This window comes from Bombina bombina, chromosome 3, assembly GCF_027579735.1.
Source record: "Bombina bombina isolate aBomBom1 chromosome 3, aBomBom1.pri, whole genome shotgun sequence".
Taxonomy (NCBI): Eukaryota; Metazoa; Chordata; class Amphibia; order Anura; family Bombinatoridae; genus Bombina; species Bombina bombina.
In genome coordinates, this window is record NC_069501.1 from 1,176,816,668 (window position 1) to 1,176,836,831 (window position 20,164).

The 20,164-nt window shown below is 38.1% G+C and overlaps 1 protein-coding gene across 1 annotated transcript in view; it reads left to right on the top strand.

The window, feature by feature from the left end:
* Nucleotides 1-20,164, top strand: part of CCDC82 (coiled-coil domain containing 82) — a 79,640-nt gene that overhangs the window by 26,331 nt on the left and 33,145 nt on the right. The window contains exon 4 of the mRNA XM_053708590.1: nt 10,401-10,493. Coding sequence (XP_053564565.1) covers nt 10,401-10,493 — 93 coding nt within the window. The remainder of the gene's footprint in view (nt 1-10,400; nt 10,494-20,164) is intronic.

Genomic DNA, 20,164 nt, shown 5'->3' on the forward strand with positions numbered 1-20,164 from the left:
CGCCTCTTATCACATGCATTTTTATTAGCTTTTCACAACAAGAGACTGCTAATTCACGTGTGTCATATAGATAACATTGTGCTCATTCCTGTGGGTTGTGGATGACACAGCACTGATTCGCTAAACATGCACGTCAACAGATAATAAATAAATAGCCATGTGATAAAGGGCTGTCAGAAGAGGCTTAGATATAAGGTAATCACAGAGGTAAAAAGTATATTAATGTAACCATGTTGGCTGTGCAAAAATGAGGAATAGGTAATAAAGGGATTATTTATCTTTATAAACTATTAACATTTTGGAGTTGTCCCTTTAAGAGCGGTTTATCTCACTATGGGGGATTCTGATAAAGAACGATAGACACATACATTACAATATAAAGCTCAAAAATAAAAACCCAAAGTTTCCACGTTAGCAAGTTTTTAAAAATCTGGTCCACAGTGCTCAAGACATGTGAGCTCCTGAGCCTACCTCAGGATGCCTTCAAGAGCAACACTTCAACAAAAGATACAAGGAGAAAAAAAGGTAAATTTAAATGAAAACAGTATACTGTGTTGCCAATGACTTGTTATACCAGCCCGTGGAGTATAAAATTATATGAGAAATTGCTTATTTATGTTTATTTTTGTATATGCAATAGACATGTTTTGTTCTTTGAAAGGACAATCTATTAAAATGGGTTGAGCTTGCAGGGAAAGCAGATCTCCTTATTTTATGACTTTCTGTTCACACACATGCTTCTTAATATTATCTCTGCCTGTATAGCAATACCCAATACTTAGAGACAACAATTGAAACTTAAAATTTTATTACTTATCTCTCCAAACCCTCACTGTGTAGCATCATTTCTTCTGCTTTTCTATAGCCAATACTTATAGTATAGAAGCTTTAAGTATAGGTAGGGATACCACAGGCAAAATCAGCTTTTACTAAAAGTAAAGGAACTATTTGTAGGGTCCTTTGTCCCTTATAATTATAATATTAACTCAGAGGGATTTACGTTTAGTTTTGTTTGTATATTTCTTCATTTCTATATCTCTGTCCATGTTTATAGTTTTGTTTGTATATTTCTTCATTTCTATATCTCTGCCCATGTTTATAGTTTTGTTGATACAAATGCAAAAGGTACAAGTGCTCATTGACATAAATAGAACAAATACAAATCTCACGTTTTGAGGTTATTGCACACTTTGACAGTAGCGCCATCTAGAGGCAAATCTGCAGCTGTTTTAGCACAGGTTTGAAACTGCTGGAATTGATAAATCATTTCCTGAAGTTTTTGCAAAGGGTGAAACAATAACTGGAATTAAAGGGACTCTCATTGACAGCTGCTTGTTATTTTTTTCTTGAATAAACTGCTGTGCCATTGTGATCATTTGGTGCAATTAAAAAGGCCGGTAACAGGTTGGCTCTGGTATACTGTCAGCTTTCTGCATTTACTTGATATTCTGCAATATGGTCTAACCAATTTAGTAGAACCTAGTTACTCTGTTACTTCTGCATGTTCCTGGTTTTGTTTGCCTGTTACAGATTTTGTAAATAAAGTTCTGTGTCCTCTTCTAAGTCTTAAAGGGACATGAAACCCATGTTACTGTTTGGATTCAGACAGAACATGCAATTTTAACCCCTTAATGACCGCAGCACTTTTCCATTTTCTGTCCGTTTGGGACCATGGCTATTTTTACATTTCTGCGGTGTTTGTGTTTAGCTGTAATTTTCCTCTTACTCATTTACTGTACCCACACATATTATATACCGTTTTTCTCGCCATTAAATGGACTTTCTAAAGATACCATTATTTTCATCATATCTTATAATTTACTATAAAAAATTTTATAAAATATGAGGAAAAAATTGAAAAAAACACACTTTTTTAACTTTGACCCTCAAAATCTCCTACACTTCAACAACTACCAAAAACCTCCCATGCTAAATAGTTTCTAAATTTTGTCCTGAGTTTAGAAATACTCAATGTTTACATGTTCTTTGCTTTTTTTGCAAGTTATAGGGCAATAAGTACAAGTAGCACTTTGCTATTTCCAAAAAAATTTAAAAAAAATTAGCGATAGTTACATTGGAACACTGATATCTGTCAGGAATCCCTGATTAACCCTTCACATATATATATTTTTTAAAAGAACACAACCTAAGGTATTAAACATGGGGTATTTTGACTCTTTCCATGCAACTATTTTACCACCAATCTATGCCAAAGTTTGAAAAAAAAAAAAAAAAGTGGTGATTTTTTGACAAAATAGCAATTCAAGAATACATTTACTGAGAACGTTAAGGGTTACTGCCAAATAACACCCCAATATGTCTTCAGCAGCATCTCCTGAGTACAGTGATACCACCCATGTATAGGTCTGTTGGGTTCTCTGGGGGCTAAAAGGCCTTATTTTTAGGGGGCGCATTCCAGTTTTTTAATTTGGAATTTTCACATCTGTCGTCATGCACCCATGTCCTATTTGGGACATTTCTGAAGCCGGACAATGCAAATTACCCCCATCAAACCATATATTTTTAAAAAGTAGACACCCTAGGGTATTTCAAATGCTGGTATTTTAACACTTTGCATGCACTAATTCAACCACCAGTCTTTGTCAAACTTTTGGGTAGTCATTTTGGTGTGTTATTTTTCACACGCATTGTACTTTAGGCATGGATTCTCAGTTCCTGTTATATGTTACTGACCAAAAACACCTCAATATGTGTTCAACAACAACTTCTGAGTACAGTGATACCCCCCATGTATAGGTGTGTCGGGTTCTCTGGGGGCTAAAAGGCCTTAATTTTAGGGGGCGCATTCCAGTTTTTCAACTTGGAATTTTCATATCTGTCATCATGCACCCATGTCCTATTTGGGACATTTCTGAAGCCGGCCAATGTAAATTACCCCCATCAAACCATATATTTTTGAAAAGTAGACACCCTAGGGTATTTCAAATGCTGGTATTTTAACACTTTCCATGCACTAATTCAACCACTAGTCTTTGTCAAACTTTTAGGTAGTCATTTTTTTGCATTATTTTTCACACACATTGTACTTTAGGCATATATTCTCAGTCCCTGTTATGTGTTACTGCCAAAAAAAACCTCAATATGTATTCAACAACATCTCCTGAGTACAGTGATACCCCCCATGTATAGGTGTGTCGGGTTCTCTGGGGGCTAAAAGGCCTTAATTTTAGGGGGCGCATTCCAGTTTTTCAACTTGGAATTTTCACATCTGTCATCATGCACCCATGTCCTATTTGGGACATTTCTGAAGCCGGCCAATGTAAATTACCCCCATCAAACCGTATATTTTTGAAAAGTAGACACCCTAGGGTATTTCAAATGCTGGTATTTTAACACTTTCCATGCACTAATTCAACCACTAGTCTTTGTCAAACTTTTAGGTAGTCATTTTTTTGCATTATTTTTCACACACATTGTACTTTAGGCATATATTCTCAGTCCCTGTTATGTGTTACTGCCAAAAAAAACCTCAATATGTATTCAACAACATCTCCTGAGTACAGTGATACCCCCCATGTATAGGTGTGTCGGGTTCTCTGGGGGCTAAAAGGCCTTAATTTTAGGGGGGGCATTCCAGTTTTTCAACTTGGAATTTTCACATCTGTCATCATGCACCCATGTCCTATTTGGGACATTTCTGAAGCCGGCCAATGTAAATTACCCCCATCAAACCATATATTTTTGAAAAGTAGACACCCTAGGGTATTTCAAATGCTGGTATTTTAACACTTTCCATGCACTATTTCAACCACTAGTCTTTGTCAAACTTTTGGGTAGTCATTTTTTTGTGTTATTTTTCACACACGTTGTACTTTAGGCATATATTCTCAGTCCCTGTTATGTGTTACTGCCAAAAAAAACCTCAATATGTATTCAACAACATCTCCTGAGTACAGTGATACCACCCATGTATAGGTGTGTTGGGTTCTCTGGGGGCTAAAAGGCCTTATTTTTAGGGGGCGCATTCCAGTTTTTCAACTTGGAATTTTCACATCCCATGCACCCATGTCCTATGTAGGACATTTCTGAAGCTGGCCAATGTAATTTACCCCCATCAAACCATATATTTTTGAAAAGTAGACACCCTAGGGTATTTCAAATGCTGGTATTTTAACACTTTCCATGCACTAATTCTTTGTCAAACTATTAGGCAGTCATTTTTTGTGTGTTATTTTTCACACACATTGTACTTTAGACATGAATTCTCAGCTCCTGTTATGTGTTACTGCCAAAGAAGACCCCAATATGTGTTCACCAACATCTCCTGAGTACAGTGATACCACCTATGCATAAGTTTCTTGGCTTGTTCGGGGGGTGTAATGCCAAATGTCCAACATGCGTTTGTGATTTTTTTTTCACATTTAACATATTTTCTTTGCCTATTGTCTTTTTGGGGGTATTTTAACATACCCCAATTTATTTGTTTCCATGAATGTGCATATTTTTGAAATGTTGACACCCCAAGGTATTGTATATGGTGTGCTTTGATGCATTTGAAGTAACTGTTTTAGCTAAAAAAAATTGGAGAAAGTGTATGGTGGCATTTTTTCAATTTTCATTTTTACACACACATTGCTTTTTGACTATGATTTAGGAGAGACTGTTGTAAGTTAGTGCAAAAAAATACTTCAGGTTGTTTTCTGCTAGGCACCCTGAGTACACCTATGCCCCCCATGCATAGGTTTGCCAGGATTTTGGGAAGGTTATGTTACAATTTTATGACTTGTGATTTTAGTTATTAAGTGAGAGTATTTCTTCTGATAGGCCTATCTTTAGTTTGGGGCCTATTGTAAACCCCACTTTTATTTATTGCCATGAATGTGCATATTTTTGAAATGTTGACACCCCAAGGTATTGTATATGGTGTGCTTTGATGCATTTGAAGTAACTGTTTTAGCTAAAAAAATTGGAGAAAGTGTATGGTGGCATTTTTTCAATTTTCATTTTTACACACACATTGCTTTTTGACTATGATTTAGGAGAGACTGTTGTAAGTTAGTGCAAAAAAAATACTACAGGTTGTTTTCTGCTAGGCACCCTGAGTACACCTATGTCCCCATGCATAGGTTTGACAGGGGTTTTTGTAAAAAAAAAAAAAAAGAACAGCCCCATTTTAGAAAAAAAAATATATTAGTGAAATGTAAAAATCTGGCACATTAAAAGTAAAAAAATAACAAAAAATTTAACAGTAAACATAACAAAAAAAAATAACAGCAAATTTATTTATTTTTTTAAAATTGACCATTGTATGGTACCGCTTGAAGCAGTCCCCAATGCAGAGTCCAGGCTGTCCAGGGCAATCAGGACAGTGATATACAGTGTCCCTTCTCTGCCCCCTCTTGGTACAGACTCTGCATTTTTTTTGTGGTCTCTGCTTTGCGGCAGTAGGGGGGATTTTAAAAATAAAATGAGTAGCCCCAACTCTGCTCTCTCCCATCACCGCCCGGGGAGCAGGTGCATCATGGTACAAAATCCCCGAAATGATCTGGAGCTGAAATTGTAAAAAAGTCAGTTTCATTCCGGGGTTTGCTTTTTTGAACAACAAAAAAGCGTTGTGGGTTGCAATCTGCATTAGGTAAATTGCAACCTTTTTGTACCAGGCCCTTGTCTTCCGCATAATTAGGTAGGGCTGCAGCAGCTGATCTGCCAGATCAACCCCACCCATATGTCTGTTATAAGACTTGATGCACACTGGCTTCCTTATGATCTCAGCTCTGCCACGTACAGAGACCGCCACCGTCCTCTCTGTGTGGATGGTGGTAAGAAGGTATACATCCTTCTTGTCTCTGTACTTCAGTGCCAACAGCTCCTCTTGGCGCAGAGCAGAGGTCTCCCCCCTTCGTAGCCGGGTGCGTACAAGTTGTCCTGGGAAACCTTTGCGGTTCTTTTTAATAGTACCGCAAGCTACTGTATCAAAGCAATACAGTAGCTTGAACAAAAGGACACTTGTATAAAAATTGTCTAAGTACAAGTGATACCCTTTGTTCATTAGGGGTAATATCAGGTCCCAGACAATCTTGCCAGTGGTTCCCATATGTTCTGGGCAACCTGGAGGGTCAAGGTGGCTATCCTTTCCCTCATACACCCGGAAGGCCTGAGTATACCCAGTCTCGCTCTCACAGAGCTTATACACCTTTACCCCATACCTGGAGCGCTTGGAAGGAATATACTGCTTGAATCCCAGCCTTCCCTTATACTTCATCAGGGATTCATCAACGCATATATTCCTTCCAGGTGTATAAGCCTCTGCAAACCTGGCAGAAAAGTGGGTAATCAGGGGGCGGATTTTATACAGCCTGTCAAATTGGGGATGCTCCCTAGGGGGGCACAGGCTGTTGTCGCTGAAGTGCATGAAATGAAGAATCATTTCATATCTCTGCCTCGACATACTCTGGGAGAAAATGGGGGTAGAGCAGATGGGGCTACTGCTCCAGTAGGAGCGAACGGAGGGTTTCTTTATGATGCCCATCAGCATAGTCAATGCCCAGAATTTTTTAAATTCTGGCACATTGATGGGGGCCCATTGCTGCTTTGCCAAATATGTTTCAGGCTTTGCAGCACGGTACTGATGGGCATATAAATTAGTTTGGGCGACAATGTTCCCCAATACATCATCACCCAGAAACACCTCCAGAAACTGTTGGGGGCTAAAACCTGCCACATCTATATTTATGCCAGCATTTGCTGTGAAGGGTGGGATATCTGGCCTCTGGAGATGAGGCGTTACCCACTCTTCAGCGGCAATGGCAGCAACACGCCTCCTTCTAGCAGGGGGGCTGGCAGGGGGGCTAGCAGCCACAGATACATCACTATCAGTTGAGACTGCATCTAATGATGTATCTGAGCATATGGCAGGGTCAAAATTGGGGTCTGAGTCAGACATAGAGGCATCTGACTCTGACGCAAGGATGGCATACGCCTCCTCAACACTATATCTTTTCTGTGACATTTTTGTATCTGTCACAGAAAACCAAAATTAATTAATTAACTAAATGGCCTTTGTTTTTTTTTTAAAAAAGTACAGCTATGCTAATGCCAGTGATTTATAGCAATCACTGGCAAGCTAGGGGTTAAATACTCTTTAAATTAAATTAACTAAATGGCCTTTGGGTTTTTTTAAAAAAAAGTACAGCTATGCTAATGCCAGTGATTTATAGCGATCACTGGCAAGCTAGGGGTTAAATACTCTTTAAATTAAATTAACTAAATGGCCTTTGGGTTTTTTTAAAAAAAAGTACAGCTATGCTAATGCCAGTGATTTATAGCGATCACTGGCAAGCTAGGGGTTAAATACTCTTTAAATTAAATTAACTAAATGGCCTTTGGGTTTTTTTAAAAAAAAAGTACAGCTATGCTAATGCCAGTGATTTATAGCGATCACTGGCAAGCTAGGGGTTAAATACTCTTTAAATCAAATTAAATTAGCTAAATGGCTCTGAAAGGAGCCTTTGGGTTTTTAAAAAATGACAACAACAAAAATTAACCCCTAAAAAATTGCACAGACAGCAAAAATGTACAGCTATGCTAATGCCAGTGATTTATAGCGATCACTGGCAAGCTAGGGGTTAAATACTCTTTAAATTAAATTAAATTAGCTAAATGGCTCTGAAAGGAGCCTTTGGGTTTTTAAAAAATTACAACAACAAAAATTAACCCCTAAAAAAATTCACAGACAGCAAAAAAGTACAGCTATGCTAATGCCAGTGATGTATAGCGATCACTGGCAAGCTAGGGGTTAAATACTATTTAAATTAAATTAAATTAGCTAAATGGCTCTGAAAGGAGCGTTTAGGTTTTTAAAAAATTACAACAACAAAAATTAACCCCTAAAAAATGCACAGACAGCAAAAAAGTACAGCTATGCTAATGCCAGTGATGTATAGCGATCACTGGCAAGCTAGGGGTTAAATAGTCTTTAAATTAAATTAGCTAAATGGCTCTGAAAGGAGCCTTTGAGTTTTTAAAAAAAAATACAACAACAAAAATTAACCCCTAAAAAAATGCACAGACAGCAAAAAAAAGTGCAGCTGTGCTACTGCCAGTGATTTATAGTGATCACTGGCAAGCTAGGGGTTAATGGCTCTGAAAAGAGCCTTTGGATTTTAAATTTTTTAACAAATAAAAGAAATAAATCTCTCTCTGCTAAAATATAGGTCTCTCTCTTTCTCCAACAAAATGGCAAGTGAGGAGAGGGAGGGAGATCCACACTGATCAGAGTCAATATTTACAAATATTGACATGATCAGACAAATGGGGTATTTTTATTATTATTATTTTTTTTTTCTAAGAAGGCTCAGATTGGGTGACCCTAGCTTGCCCCTATGGTGAGACAGGCTAGGGACACCCCCAGATGCCCCATGATGCACCGGGCATCGCCATTTTGGAAGCCTCATGGGGGAGGGGGGGGGGCGCTATATGTGGGCTTTTTTATTTTATATTATATTTTTTTTTCCACATTTTTACTTTTATTTATATACTAACTAAGTGCCTCGACCCACCGAGGCACTTAGCACACTAGCAGAGCATCGGAAGCGTGTCCGATCGCTTCCGATGCTCTGCTGCACTGCCGGGCTCCACGTGGAGCAAAACCGGAAGTGATCACTCAAGGGGGAGTGATCGCTCCGGTCCCGGCACTCCGTAACAGCACTGCAGGGATGCCCAGACATCGAGGCATCCCTGCAGTACTGTAATAGTGCCTGGAAGCGATCTTGATTGCTTCCAGCACTCGCTTTAGCCGAGGACGTGCAGGGTACGTCGTCAGGCGTTAACTGCCTTTTTTTTTCAGACGTACCCTGCACGTCCTCGGTCACTAAGGGGTTAAACAACTTTGCAATTTACTTCCATTATCTAATTTGCTTATTCTCTTGGTATTATTTGTTGAAAAAGCAGCAATGGACTACTGGGAGCTGGTTAACGCTCTGTGTGAGCCAATAACATGAGGCATATATGTGCAGCTACCAATCAGCAGCTCCTGAGCCTACCTAGATATACTTTTCAACAAAGGATACCAAGACAACTAAACAGTAGATAATAGAAGTAAATTGGAAAGTTGTTTAAAATCACATACTCCATCAGAATCATGGAAGAAAAAAAATAAGTTTTATGTCCCTTTAACCATACCAAAAAATAAAAATAATAATTTTACTATTATAGGTAGAAAAGTTAATGTCCACAGAACTGTAGTTAATTTCTCTCTTTATTAAATAGACATCAAACGATGTTTCGGGTTCAGTTAACCCTTATTCATGCTAATTACTTGAACCTTAAACGTCGATGTGGGCATTAACTTTTCTACCTATTTAGATTTGGGGATTTTGGGAGTCCCTGTCTTCACTGGCACTGACACTCCATATTGCTGCTGTTTAGTGATTTGTGATATTTTACTATTATAGAGGGGCCTCCAGATGGCGCTACTGCTACAGTAACTCACTCCAAAAAGTGAAAAAATAAAAACATGGATGTTATTCTTTTCCTGATCTTTCAATCAAATTAAGAGTGAGGAAAACTTAAAGGGACATGAAACCCCGAAATTTTCTTTCATAATTTAGGTAGAACGTACAATTTTAAAAAACTTTCCGGGCTTACTTCTATTATCTATTATTAATTTGCTTCATTGTCTTGGTATCATTTGTTAAAGGAGCATCAATGCACTACTGTTTTTTAACTGAACACTTGGGTGAGCCAATGACAATTGGGGGGTATATATATATATATATATATATATATATAAATATATGCAGCCATCAATCAGCAGTTAGAACCTAGTAAATTGAAAAGTTGTTTAAATTGTATGCTCTGTCTAAATCATGAATGTCTTATTATGACTTTACTGTCCTTTTAAATACACATGAAGTCAGGGGATGCTTGATTTTACATGTCTTTGATTATGTCCATATGCGGGAGATTAACAGTTATTTGGACATACTGAAAGGGACATTAGACGCTAAACACGTTTCATGCACCTCCCTCTAATTACTGGTGCCACCATTTTGGAACCTAGGTTTCACTGCAGGTATTTAAAGGAGAGTTGCTGCACATGCGCAAACACGCCAATGATGGAAAGCAGTGAAAGCTAGATATCAACATGATGGCACCCATGAATAGAGGGAGGTAGACAATATTAATAATATCCTTATAAAAAGTAATTAGTGCTTCATGTCCCTTGAATATTTGCCATTTACTTAGAACAACTTATGTCACATTGGGTACATTTTGCATACCAATAATCAGTACATAATCAGTATGAGAAATATTATTATTATTATTATTATTATTATAATAATAATTATTATTATTATTATATAATACTTTTTTCTAAACTTCATTGTAAAGATCCAAAAATGGAAAGTGGATGTGAAAAGAATTTGTTTATTTTACAGTCTCAAGCAACGATCTTGGTAGCCACTTTGAGAGAGTGATAAAGGCTTTCCTTATCAATATTATTGACTCTACTTTCCTAGTTAGTCTCTATGGTAAGTAATTACTTCTGACAAAAAAAGTCACCTGTTAATATATTTTACAGTGTGCTGATAGAAACAAAATCACAGTGGGGTTTAAATGTTTAGCGGGCCTATTGTCTATTTTACAACAAGGCAACAAATTTGCACTTTTGTGTCAGCTAAAATTAACCTAGCTATAGATAGTAGATGTCTGGGAGGTAAATTTTTAGTACCCTGTCCTTTTTTTTTTTTTCTCACGGAGGACCCGATTCTAAAAATCTCTCTGGGCTGGTGAGATTCTATAAGAATGCTTGCCAGTCCTGCTATTCCCCTGGTGGAATTATCCAAAGCCACTTTTTAAGCAGAAAACAAGGTGTCTCGCTCGGGGGCGTATACTTTATTTTTGTATGGGATGAGATGCATACATTACAAAACTGTAAAATGGAAATTTTAATTTCAAAATCTTACAAAATAAAAAATGTAACCATTTACACAAAAATACTTGGGGGGAAAATGATATTGTTACATCAATTAAAAATCGTAACAAAATTGTTCATTAAAAATCATATTTTATCAAAAAAGTAAAATTTGTAGGTAAATTACACAGAAATAAATCATATTAAATATGCACAGTGTATTTTAATTTAAGTACACTGGATGTGCAAATCATATAGAAATTTGTACTTATAAGTACAAAATACAAAGCGTAATTGTTGTTTTTTTCCTAAAATGGGCTGAACATGGGCGTTCCACAGGCGTATAAGGAATTGTTTCTCAAATCCCAGCATAATTCTGTAAACATTTCCGCCCTACAGATCTCACTGTTTTGGAAAGCTTTTATCAAACTAAAAAAAATGAATTACTTTGAAAGAAAAACCCATACATACGAAAATAACGATTTTAAGGGACAGTGTAAGGCGTAATAATACAATTTAAACATACGTCAAGGTCACCCTTTGTATTTCGTTATCCATTGCAAACTTTTACTTCACAGAGAGCTCTCATTATTTCTACGGAGACATCTCATCAATTGACGGGACAGTCCTTTGTTTTTAATAGAATTCCATGAGGGCTGCCCCTGTGAGTGTAGGCATGAAAAACCACGTCTAGACTGGTGGTTCTATAGCTAAAGATAATTTGTGACCTTGTAACACATCCAAATGCTGACAACATTCAACAAGACATATTGCAAGGGTTGGCAAAGTAAGTTTAGGATCTTGAGCTTCTTAATTTCTCAAAAAGGTTCCATGGGATCGATCAAATTTCCCTCTTAGAAAAAATAAACACCAACATACGTTAGCATTGAAAACACGTAGAAGTTCTATTGCTCAAAAAATTTCAGTTGACCTGTGATTTTCTATTTGTCTGTTCGCTTTTTGAAATTCTGAAATAAATAATTGTTTTTACAGAGTGCCAACAATTCTACATTTATTTAATCCAGGCTAGTGATGGCTGACTTCCTAACACATGGGGGCCACAGATAAATATTTTGAAAGCCTTATGGGCCACATGTACTGTATATTTATGGCTATTGTCCACACAAATAATCCTTATCCTTAAAACCGTCCAATGGCACAGGGATTTAGGCTGGCGCAGGGAACCCTATGCTATTCTGCCCATTAGAGGGTTCTTTTTTGTTGTGGCCAAAGCACATATATTTAGTTCAACTTTTTAGCAAAAACTATAAAACTATAACACTCATTCATAGATATGCTTTTACCTGGGGGCCACAAAGAGAGGGCCACATGTGGCCCTGGGGCAGTCAGCTGGCCATCTCTGATTTAGTGAAATAAGAACAGGAAGTTGGAATAGGTCCAACCAAAGTGGGGGTTTATTAAAGCACTCTTCCCTATTAAAGGAGTAGCGATGATTATTAAAAGCTATATGTTTTAATTAATTATTATTAAAAGAGAGAATAAATACTCTCCAAGTCAACAACAAGTCAAAAAAGAGCTAACATTAAAAATGTACAATCACCCCCCTGTTTCCTGGCCGATATCTGCAGCCGTCCACATCAGGTGTCAGGGGTGAAAGACATGAAAAACTGTGTATTCAGTAACAAACGCATTTCGGCTGTCTGGGAAGCCTTTGTCAATGTTTAGAAGTAGGCAAACCGAAGCCCGGGTGCCACCTTGTCTTATACACTATCAAACCGATATTCAGCCAATCAGAGGGTACCTGGCCAAACAACGCCCTCCCATCTACCTATCATGACATAAAGGTTGTTTATCCAATCGTTGCTAACATTTGCCTCTCCGGCCCCCCTATGTGTCAAATCACAAGTGCTCGTATATTCTAGGGGTGTATAAAAACTACTCTCTGCAGCGTGGTTGGTCGGTGACGTAAGGCCGGGGGCGGTATCCTCAATGTTATTGTAAACTGTGTATGTTACTGACATCTCAAAACTGATTTGGGGCTCATGATACTATTTCTAGCCCACATTCCTAGTAATACATTTTGGGGTTTGTGCATGGGATCGATCAAATTTCCCTCTTAGGTGCATTCCCTCTTATGTGCGTTCCATAACTAAGATGTTATGGCACATTCGGATTACTTCTACTCCGTCATTGCTGACATAGTAATTTACATCCAAAACATGCGTGCAAACTAGCGCACCTTAACAATACCCAGCCTAACATATAGTATAATGATTAATACAGTATGAATGGTGCTAGGATAGGGAGAATCAGTGGTTTCAATGATAAGCTCAGTGACCCTGTGTGCAGTCGATAATCAATGTGTGTGGACAGTATCGCTCCTTTGTTACATAGATTCCCCAAGAAACAGAATTAATATCTGGAAAAATATACAGAACAGGATAGGTGCATGTGTATACCAATAACAGAATGGAAATAAGCCAATAAATGTCCTAATCAGGGTACTCACATTTGTGAGGAGCACTCATACAATGTTATTGGAGGCAGGCTGGATGTTTAGCAGCGACCCAGCTCACTGTTCAATCTTGATATACAGGAACACAGGATCCCAATATCTGTATATGCAATGGGAAACAGAAGGGGCACCTGTGTGTACCAGTAGTGTAATGTGGTATTCTTTTAAAAAACCTAATCAGGGTACTCACATTTAAGAAGAGCACTCAGACAGTGCTATTAGGAACAGACTGGGTGGTTAGCAGCAACCCAGCTTACTGGTCACCTCGATAGGCCAAGACTCAAGAACCCAGGAACAATGAACCTTAATAGTGAAAAAATCACGATCTCTGCAGAATAGAACTCCCTATGGGAGTGATTGGTAGGTGATAGGCTAATTCAGTAAGGTTCCAAAGATGTTGCTGATAATTAAAACCAATTTGCTAGCTGCCCACCTTAGCTTTATGCAATGTTATGTTTCTTAGCATGTCAAACGCTGTTTCATTAGGCATAAAAAACAAGCTGTGAACTGCCTTTAAATATACAAGCCTTACCAACCACATAAGAAACCAGAACAATCAAAAAAACACAAGCACCTGGTTGGCCACCCCCACTGGAGTGAGTTCCCAACAGATTATCCCTTTGTTGACACTGCAAACTTCATTGCAACAAGGAGTGGATATGAAATTGTATATGTTTGAAAACTATACCTTAATGTTTGTCACTGATATACTAACTTAATCAGAGCTGGGACCTATTAGACTTAATATCCGTTCATCATGCGAGGATCGTCTTAAGCCCTATGGATATGTGGTTGCAAATAGCAAAAAAATGACAGAAAGTTCCATTCAAATTTAAAAATAAAATGGTATATATATAAAAATGTTAAATGATTGATAAAATACCTTTTAAAATGTTGATTCCCTGAATACGAACAAACATGATGTGTCACAAAAGGTGCATAGGGAAATGAATGTGTAGCTGCCGATATTGGTCCAATCATAATCAGAAGTGTATGACAATGTTGCGCCCCATAGGAGATTGTAAAAACGGTATTTGATAGGAGCGAGTGTCTTCATGACGTCGATGAGAGGGCCGGACTAAATGCGCTGTCAGAACTAGGGGAAGGGATCCAATATCAGCTGCTGACAGCACCAGGGGTGTGTACATATTAAACAGAATTAATATGTTGCATATTAGGGTATCTAACCAGTCGTATCTCGTCTTTGTGTGGTTCATTATTATGCACATCAGATAGCCATATTAGTAGATTGTATTCGTTCTGGGCTCCTATGGGTGTATATGGTGCGGATGAAATGCCCATTGCTTATTGTGTGAGTGACCATATCCTCTATGAGCACTTATAGCTTGTCAATATCTACAATCAGAGTTGGGGTACTGTATACAGACAAAGGGAGTCAAGGAGCTGATTTCACACTAACACTGTCCATTAATTTGTATAATGCTGAAATGTTAGTTAATGTATAGTAGGCAGCACAATTTGGTGGCAATTTAATCTGATCGTAGTGAGTATTCCAAAATCGTAAATAAAATATACATCTAATATTATATCTGAGTCCCATAATACAGCTGGGACAGAACCTCTCACTTGTAATTCCATATATTGTACCTCCCCTTACAATCTTATGAGATATATAATGATATACATTGATTATGATACTTATTGTTAAAATGCATTAACCTAATTAGCCATCATATAGCATATAGCCAGTATAGTGGACAAAGGTTGCAGATTGGGTGATAATCGTACCGTGTATATTTTTGCATGAGATATCAAGTACTAGACATCAAATCTTTTTATACCGGGGTATTATAGAATAACTTTGTAATATGAAGATTAGTTGCCACAACTAAGACACAATGTAGAGAGAATAGTAATAGGTATGGGTATATGAACCAAAATAGATTATACTATCATTTTACAGAAATACCCAATAGTTATTTGCTTTGTTCATGCCATTGGGCATGACAGTGTTTAGTTTAAAAATCCAATTAGTCTCCTTTTGGAGTAGGATTCTTTCACAGTTCCCTCCTCTTATACCTGACTTAAATTGTTCTAATCCCCAACATTTGAAAGTTAAAGGTTTGCCTATGTGATGCCTGAGAAAGTGCCTAACAACACTCGTAATTTGTTTGCCCTTATCAAGATCTTTCTGGGCATTACGTATATTACTGAGATGCTCTGTCACTCTGGTACCCAGTTTGCGGGTAGTCATGCCAATATAGTAGATGTCACATGAACATGATAGACCGTATATCACGTCAGTGCTTTGACAATTGATATGTGTTTTAATTTTCCAAATTTTTCAAATCTGTCATTAATTGTTTATTTTTTCACCATATATTGGCAGACTTTACAGTTTCCGCAGGGGATAGAACCTTTATAGATAGGCACTTTGTTGCGTTCCTACTAAAGTGACTTGAAGTCAGATTGTCTGTGAGGTTTCTAGCCCTTCTGAATGTAAAAGAGGGCTTGTCTGGTAATATTTCTTGTAATTTCTCATCACTTTTCAAAATGTGCCAGGGATTTTGAATTATTGTTGTTAGTTTCTCACTTTGGCAGTTGTAAGTGGTGATGAATCTCAAGGTTTCTGATACCTGGTGCTCTTTGGGTTTTAGAAGATCACATCTATCCTTATATAGGGCTTTCTGATATGCTCTGGCCAGGAGTTTTTTTTTTTTGAATAGCTGCGTTCAAGGAGTCTCTTTTTTTTGTTTTTTAGATCAATTGCAGCTTTTTTAAAAGAGTCCTGAGTAGTACAATTCCTCCTTAACCTAAGATATTCTCCATACGGGAGACCTCTAATAGTAGAGGAATGGTGGTGGCTGGTGGCGTGCAGTATGTTATTTGTAGCTGTTTGTTTCCTAAATGCCTCTGTCCTTAAACCATCCTTCTCCTTATGTATGGTCAGGTCAAGAAATTCTACCTTATCTGTTCTAGTTTTGTATGTCAAAAATAGCCCAAAAGGATTGGTGTTGAGTACTTTGAAAAAGTCCTCCAGTGATTCTACAGGTCCCTCCCACACAAACAAAATATTGTATATATACCTAGACCAGTGGGAGATGTATTGAGTGTAGTTATTCATAGATGCATGGAATACTACCACCTCTTCCCACCAGCCTAGGTATATTTTAGCATATGTAGGGGCACAGGATGTGCCCATAGCGGTGCCACATACCTGGAGGTAAAATTTGTCATCAAAGACAAAATAGTTATGTGTTAAAATGAATTTCAACAATTTAGTAATAAACTGTTTCGTTTCCACCTCCAGGTATTCATCTTTCTCAAGAAAATGGGCAACTGCTTTAATGCCCCAATCCATCTGTATACTTGTATACAACGACTCTACGTCACATGTGACAAGTACAGATTCTGTGCTTATGTTGATAATTTGGATCTTGTTTAATACATGCATCGTATCTCGGGTGTATGAGGGAAGGGTTTCCACAACTTTCCGTAGTCGAGCATCTATATATTTACTCGCTCTTTCCATGAGAGAACCAATCCCAGAGACGATTGGTCTCCCAGGAGGACTCATACGGCTAGATTTAGAGTTCGGCGGTAGCCGTCAAAACCAGCGTTAGAGGCTCCTAACGCTGGTTTTGGGCTACCGCTGGTATTTAGAGTCAGTGATTAAAGGGTCTAACGCTCACTTTACAGCCGCGACTTTTCCATACCGCAGATCCCCCTACGCCATTTGCGTAGCCTATCTTTTCAATGGGATCTTCCTAACGCCGGTATTTAGAGTCGTTTCTGCAGTGAGCGTTAGAGCTCTAACGACAAGATTCCAGCCGCCTGAAAATAGCAGGAGTTAAGAGCTTTCTGGCTAACGCCGGTTTATAAAGCTCTTAACTACTGTACCCTAAAGTACACTAACACCCATAAACTACCTATGTACCCCTAAACCGAGGTCCCCCCACATCGCCGCCACTCGATTAAAAATTTTAACCCCTAATCTGCCGACCGCCACCTACGTTATACTTATGTACCCCTAATCTGCTGCCCCTAACACCGCCGACCCCTGTATTATATCTATTAACCCCTAACTTGCCCCCCACAACGTCGCCGCAAGCTACTTAAAATAATTAACCCCTAATCTTCCGACCGCAAATCGCCGCCACCTACGTTATTCCTATGTACCCCTAATCTGCTACCCCTAACATCGCCGACCCCTATGTTATATTTATTAACCCCTAATCTGCCCCCCACAACGTCGCCGACACCTACCTACACTTATTAACCCCTAATCTGCCGAGCGGACCTGAGCGCTACTATAATAAAGTTATTAACCCCTAATCCGCCTCACTAACCCTATCATAAATAGTATTAACCCCTAATCTGCCCTCCCTAACATCGCCGACACCTACCTTCAATTATTAACCCCTAATCTTCCGATCGGAGCTCACCGCTATTCTAATAAATGTATTAACCCCTAAAGCTAAGTCTAACCCTAACACTAACACCCCCCTAAGTTAAATATAATTTTTATCTAACGAAATAAATTAACTCTTATTAAATAAATAATTCCTATTTAAAGCTAAATACTTACCTGTAAAATAAATCCTAATATAGCTACAATATAATTTATAATTATATTATAGCTATTTTAGGATTAATATTTATTTTACAGGCAACTTTGTAATTATTTTAACCAGGTACAATAGCTATTAAATAGTTAAGAACTATTTAATAGTTACCTAGTTAAAATAATAACAAATTTACCTGTAAAATAAATCCTAACCTAAGATATAATTAAACCTAACACTACCCTATCAATAAAATAATTAAATAAACTACCTACAATTACCTACAATTAACCTAACACTACACTATCAATAAATTAATTAAACACAATTGCTACAAATAAATAAAATTAAATAAACTATCTAAAGTACAAAAAATAAAAAAGAACTAAGTTACAGAAAATAATAAAATATTTACAAAGATAAGAAAAATATTACAACAATTTTAAACTAATTACACCTACTCTAAGCCCCCTAATAAAATAACAAAGCCCCCCAAAATAAAAAATTCCCTACCCTATTCTAAAATACAAATATTACAAGCTCTTTTACCTTACCAGCCCTGAACAGGGCCCTTTGCGGGGCATGCCCCAAGAATTTCAGCTCTTTTGCCTGTAAAAAAAAAACATACAATACCCCCCCCCAACATTACAACCCACCACCCACATACCCCTAATCTAACCCAAACCCCCCTTAAATAAACCTAACACTACCCCCCCTGATGATCTTCCTACCTTGTCTTCACCATGCCAGGTTCACCGATCCGTCCTGGCTCCAAGATCTTCATCCAACCCAAGCGGGGGCTAGACATCCACTGAAGAAGTCCAGAAGAGGGTCCAAAGTCTTCCTCCTATCCGGCAAGAAGAGGACATCCGGACCGGCAAACATCTTCTCCAAGCGGCATCTTCTATCTTCTTCCATCCGATGACGACCGGCTCCATCTTGAAGACCTCCAGCGCGGATCCATCCTCTTCTTCCGACGACTAGACGACGAATGACGGTTCCTTTAAGGGACGTCATCCAAGATGGCGTCCCTCGAATTCCGATTGGCTGATAGGATTCTATCAGCCAATCCGAATTAAGGTAGGAATTTTCTGATTGGCTGATGGAATCAGCCAATCAGAATATAGTTCAATCCGATTGGCTGATCCAATCAGCCAATCAGATTGAGCTCGCATTCTATTGGCTGTTCCGATCAGCCAATAGAATGCGAGCTCAATCTGATTGGCTGATTGGATCAGCCAATCGGATTGAACTATATTCTGATTGGCTGATTCCATCAGCCAATCAGAAAATTCCTACCTTAATTCCGATTGGCTGATAGAATCCTATCAGCCAATCGGAATTCGAGGGACGCCATCTTGGATGACGTCCCTTAAAGGAACCGTCATTCGTCGTCTAGTCGTCGGAAGAAGAGGATGGATCCGCGCTGGAGGTCTTCAAGATGGAGCCGGTCGTCATCGGATGGAAGAAGATAGAAGATGCCGCTTGGAGAAGATGTTTGCCGGTCCGGATGTCCTCTTCTTGCCGGATAGGAGGAAGACTTTGGACCCTCTTCTGGACTTCTTCAGTGGATGTCTAGCCCCCGCTTGGGTTGGATGAAGATCTTGGAGCCAGGACGGATCGGTGAACCTGGCATGGTGAAGACAAGGTAGGAAGATCATCAGGGGGGTAGTGTTAGGTTTATTTAAGGGGGGTTTGGGTTAGATTAGGGGTATGTGGGTGGTGGGTTGTAATGTTGGGGGGGGGGTATTGTATGTTTTTTTTTACAGGCAAAAGAGCTGAAATTCTTGGGGCATGCCCCGCAAAGGGCCCTGTTCAGGGCTGGTAAGGTAAAAGAGCTTGTAATATTTGTATTTTAGAATAGGGTAGTGAATTTTTTATTTTGGGGGGCTTTGTTATTTTATTAGGGGGCTTAGAGTAGGTGTAATTAGTTTAAAATTGTTGTAATATTTTTCTTATGTTTGTAAATATTTTATTATTTTCTGTAACTTAGTTCTTTTTTATTTTTTGTACTTTAGATAGTTTATTTAATTTTATTTATTTGTAGCAATTGTGTTTAATTAATTTATTGATAGTGTAGTGTTAGGTTAATTGTAGGTAATTGTAGGTAGTTTATTTAATTATTTTATTGATAGGGTAGTGTTAGGTTTAATTATATCTTAGGTTAGGATTTATTTTACAGGTAAATTTGTTATTATTTTAACTAGGTAACTATTAAATAGTTCTTAACTATTTAATAGCTATTGTACCTGGTTAAAATAATTACAAAGTTGCCTGTAAAATAAA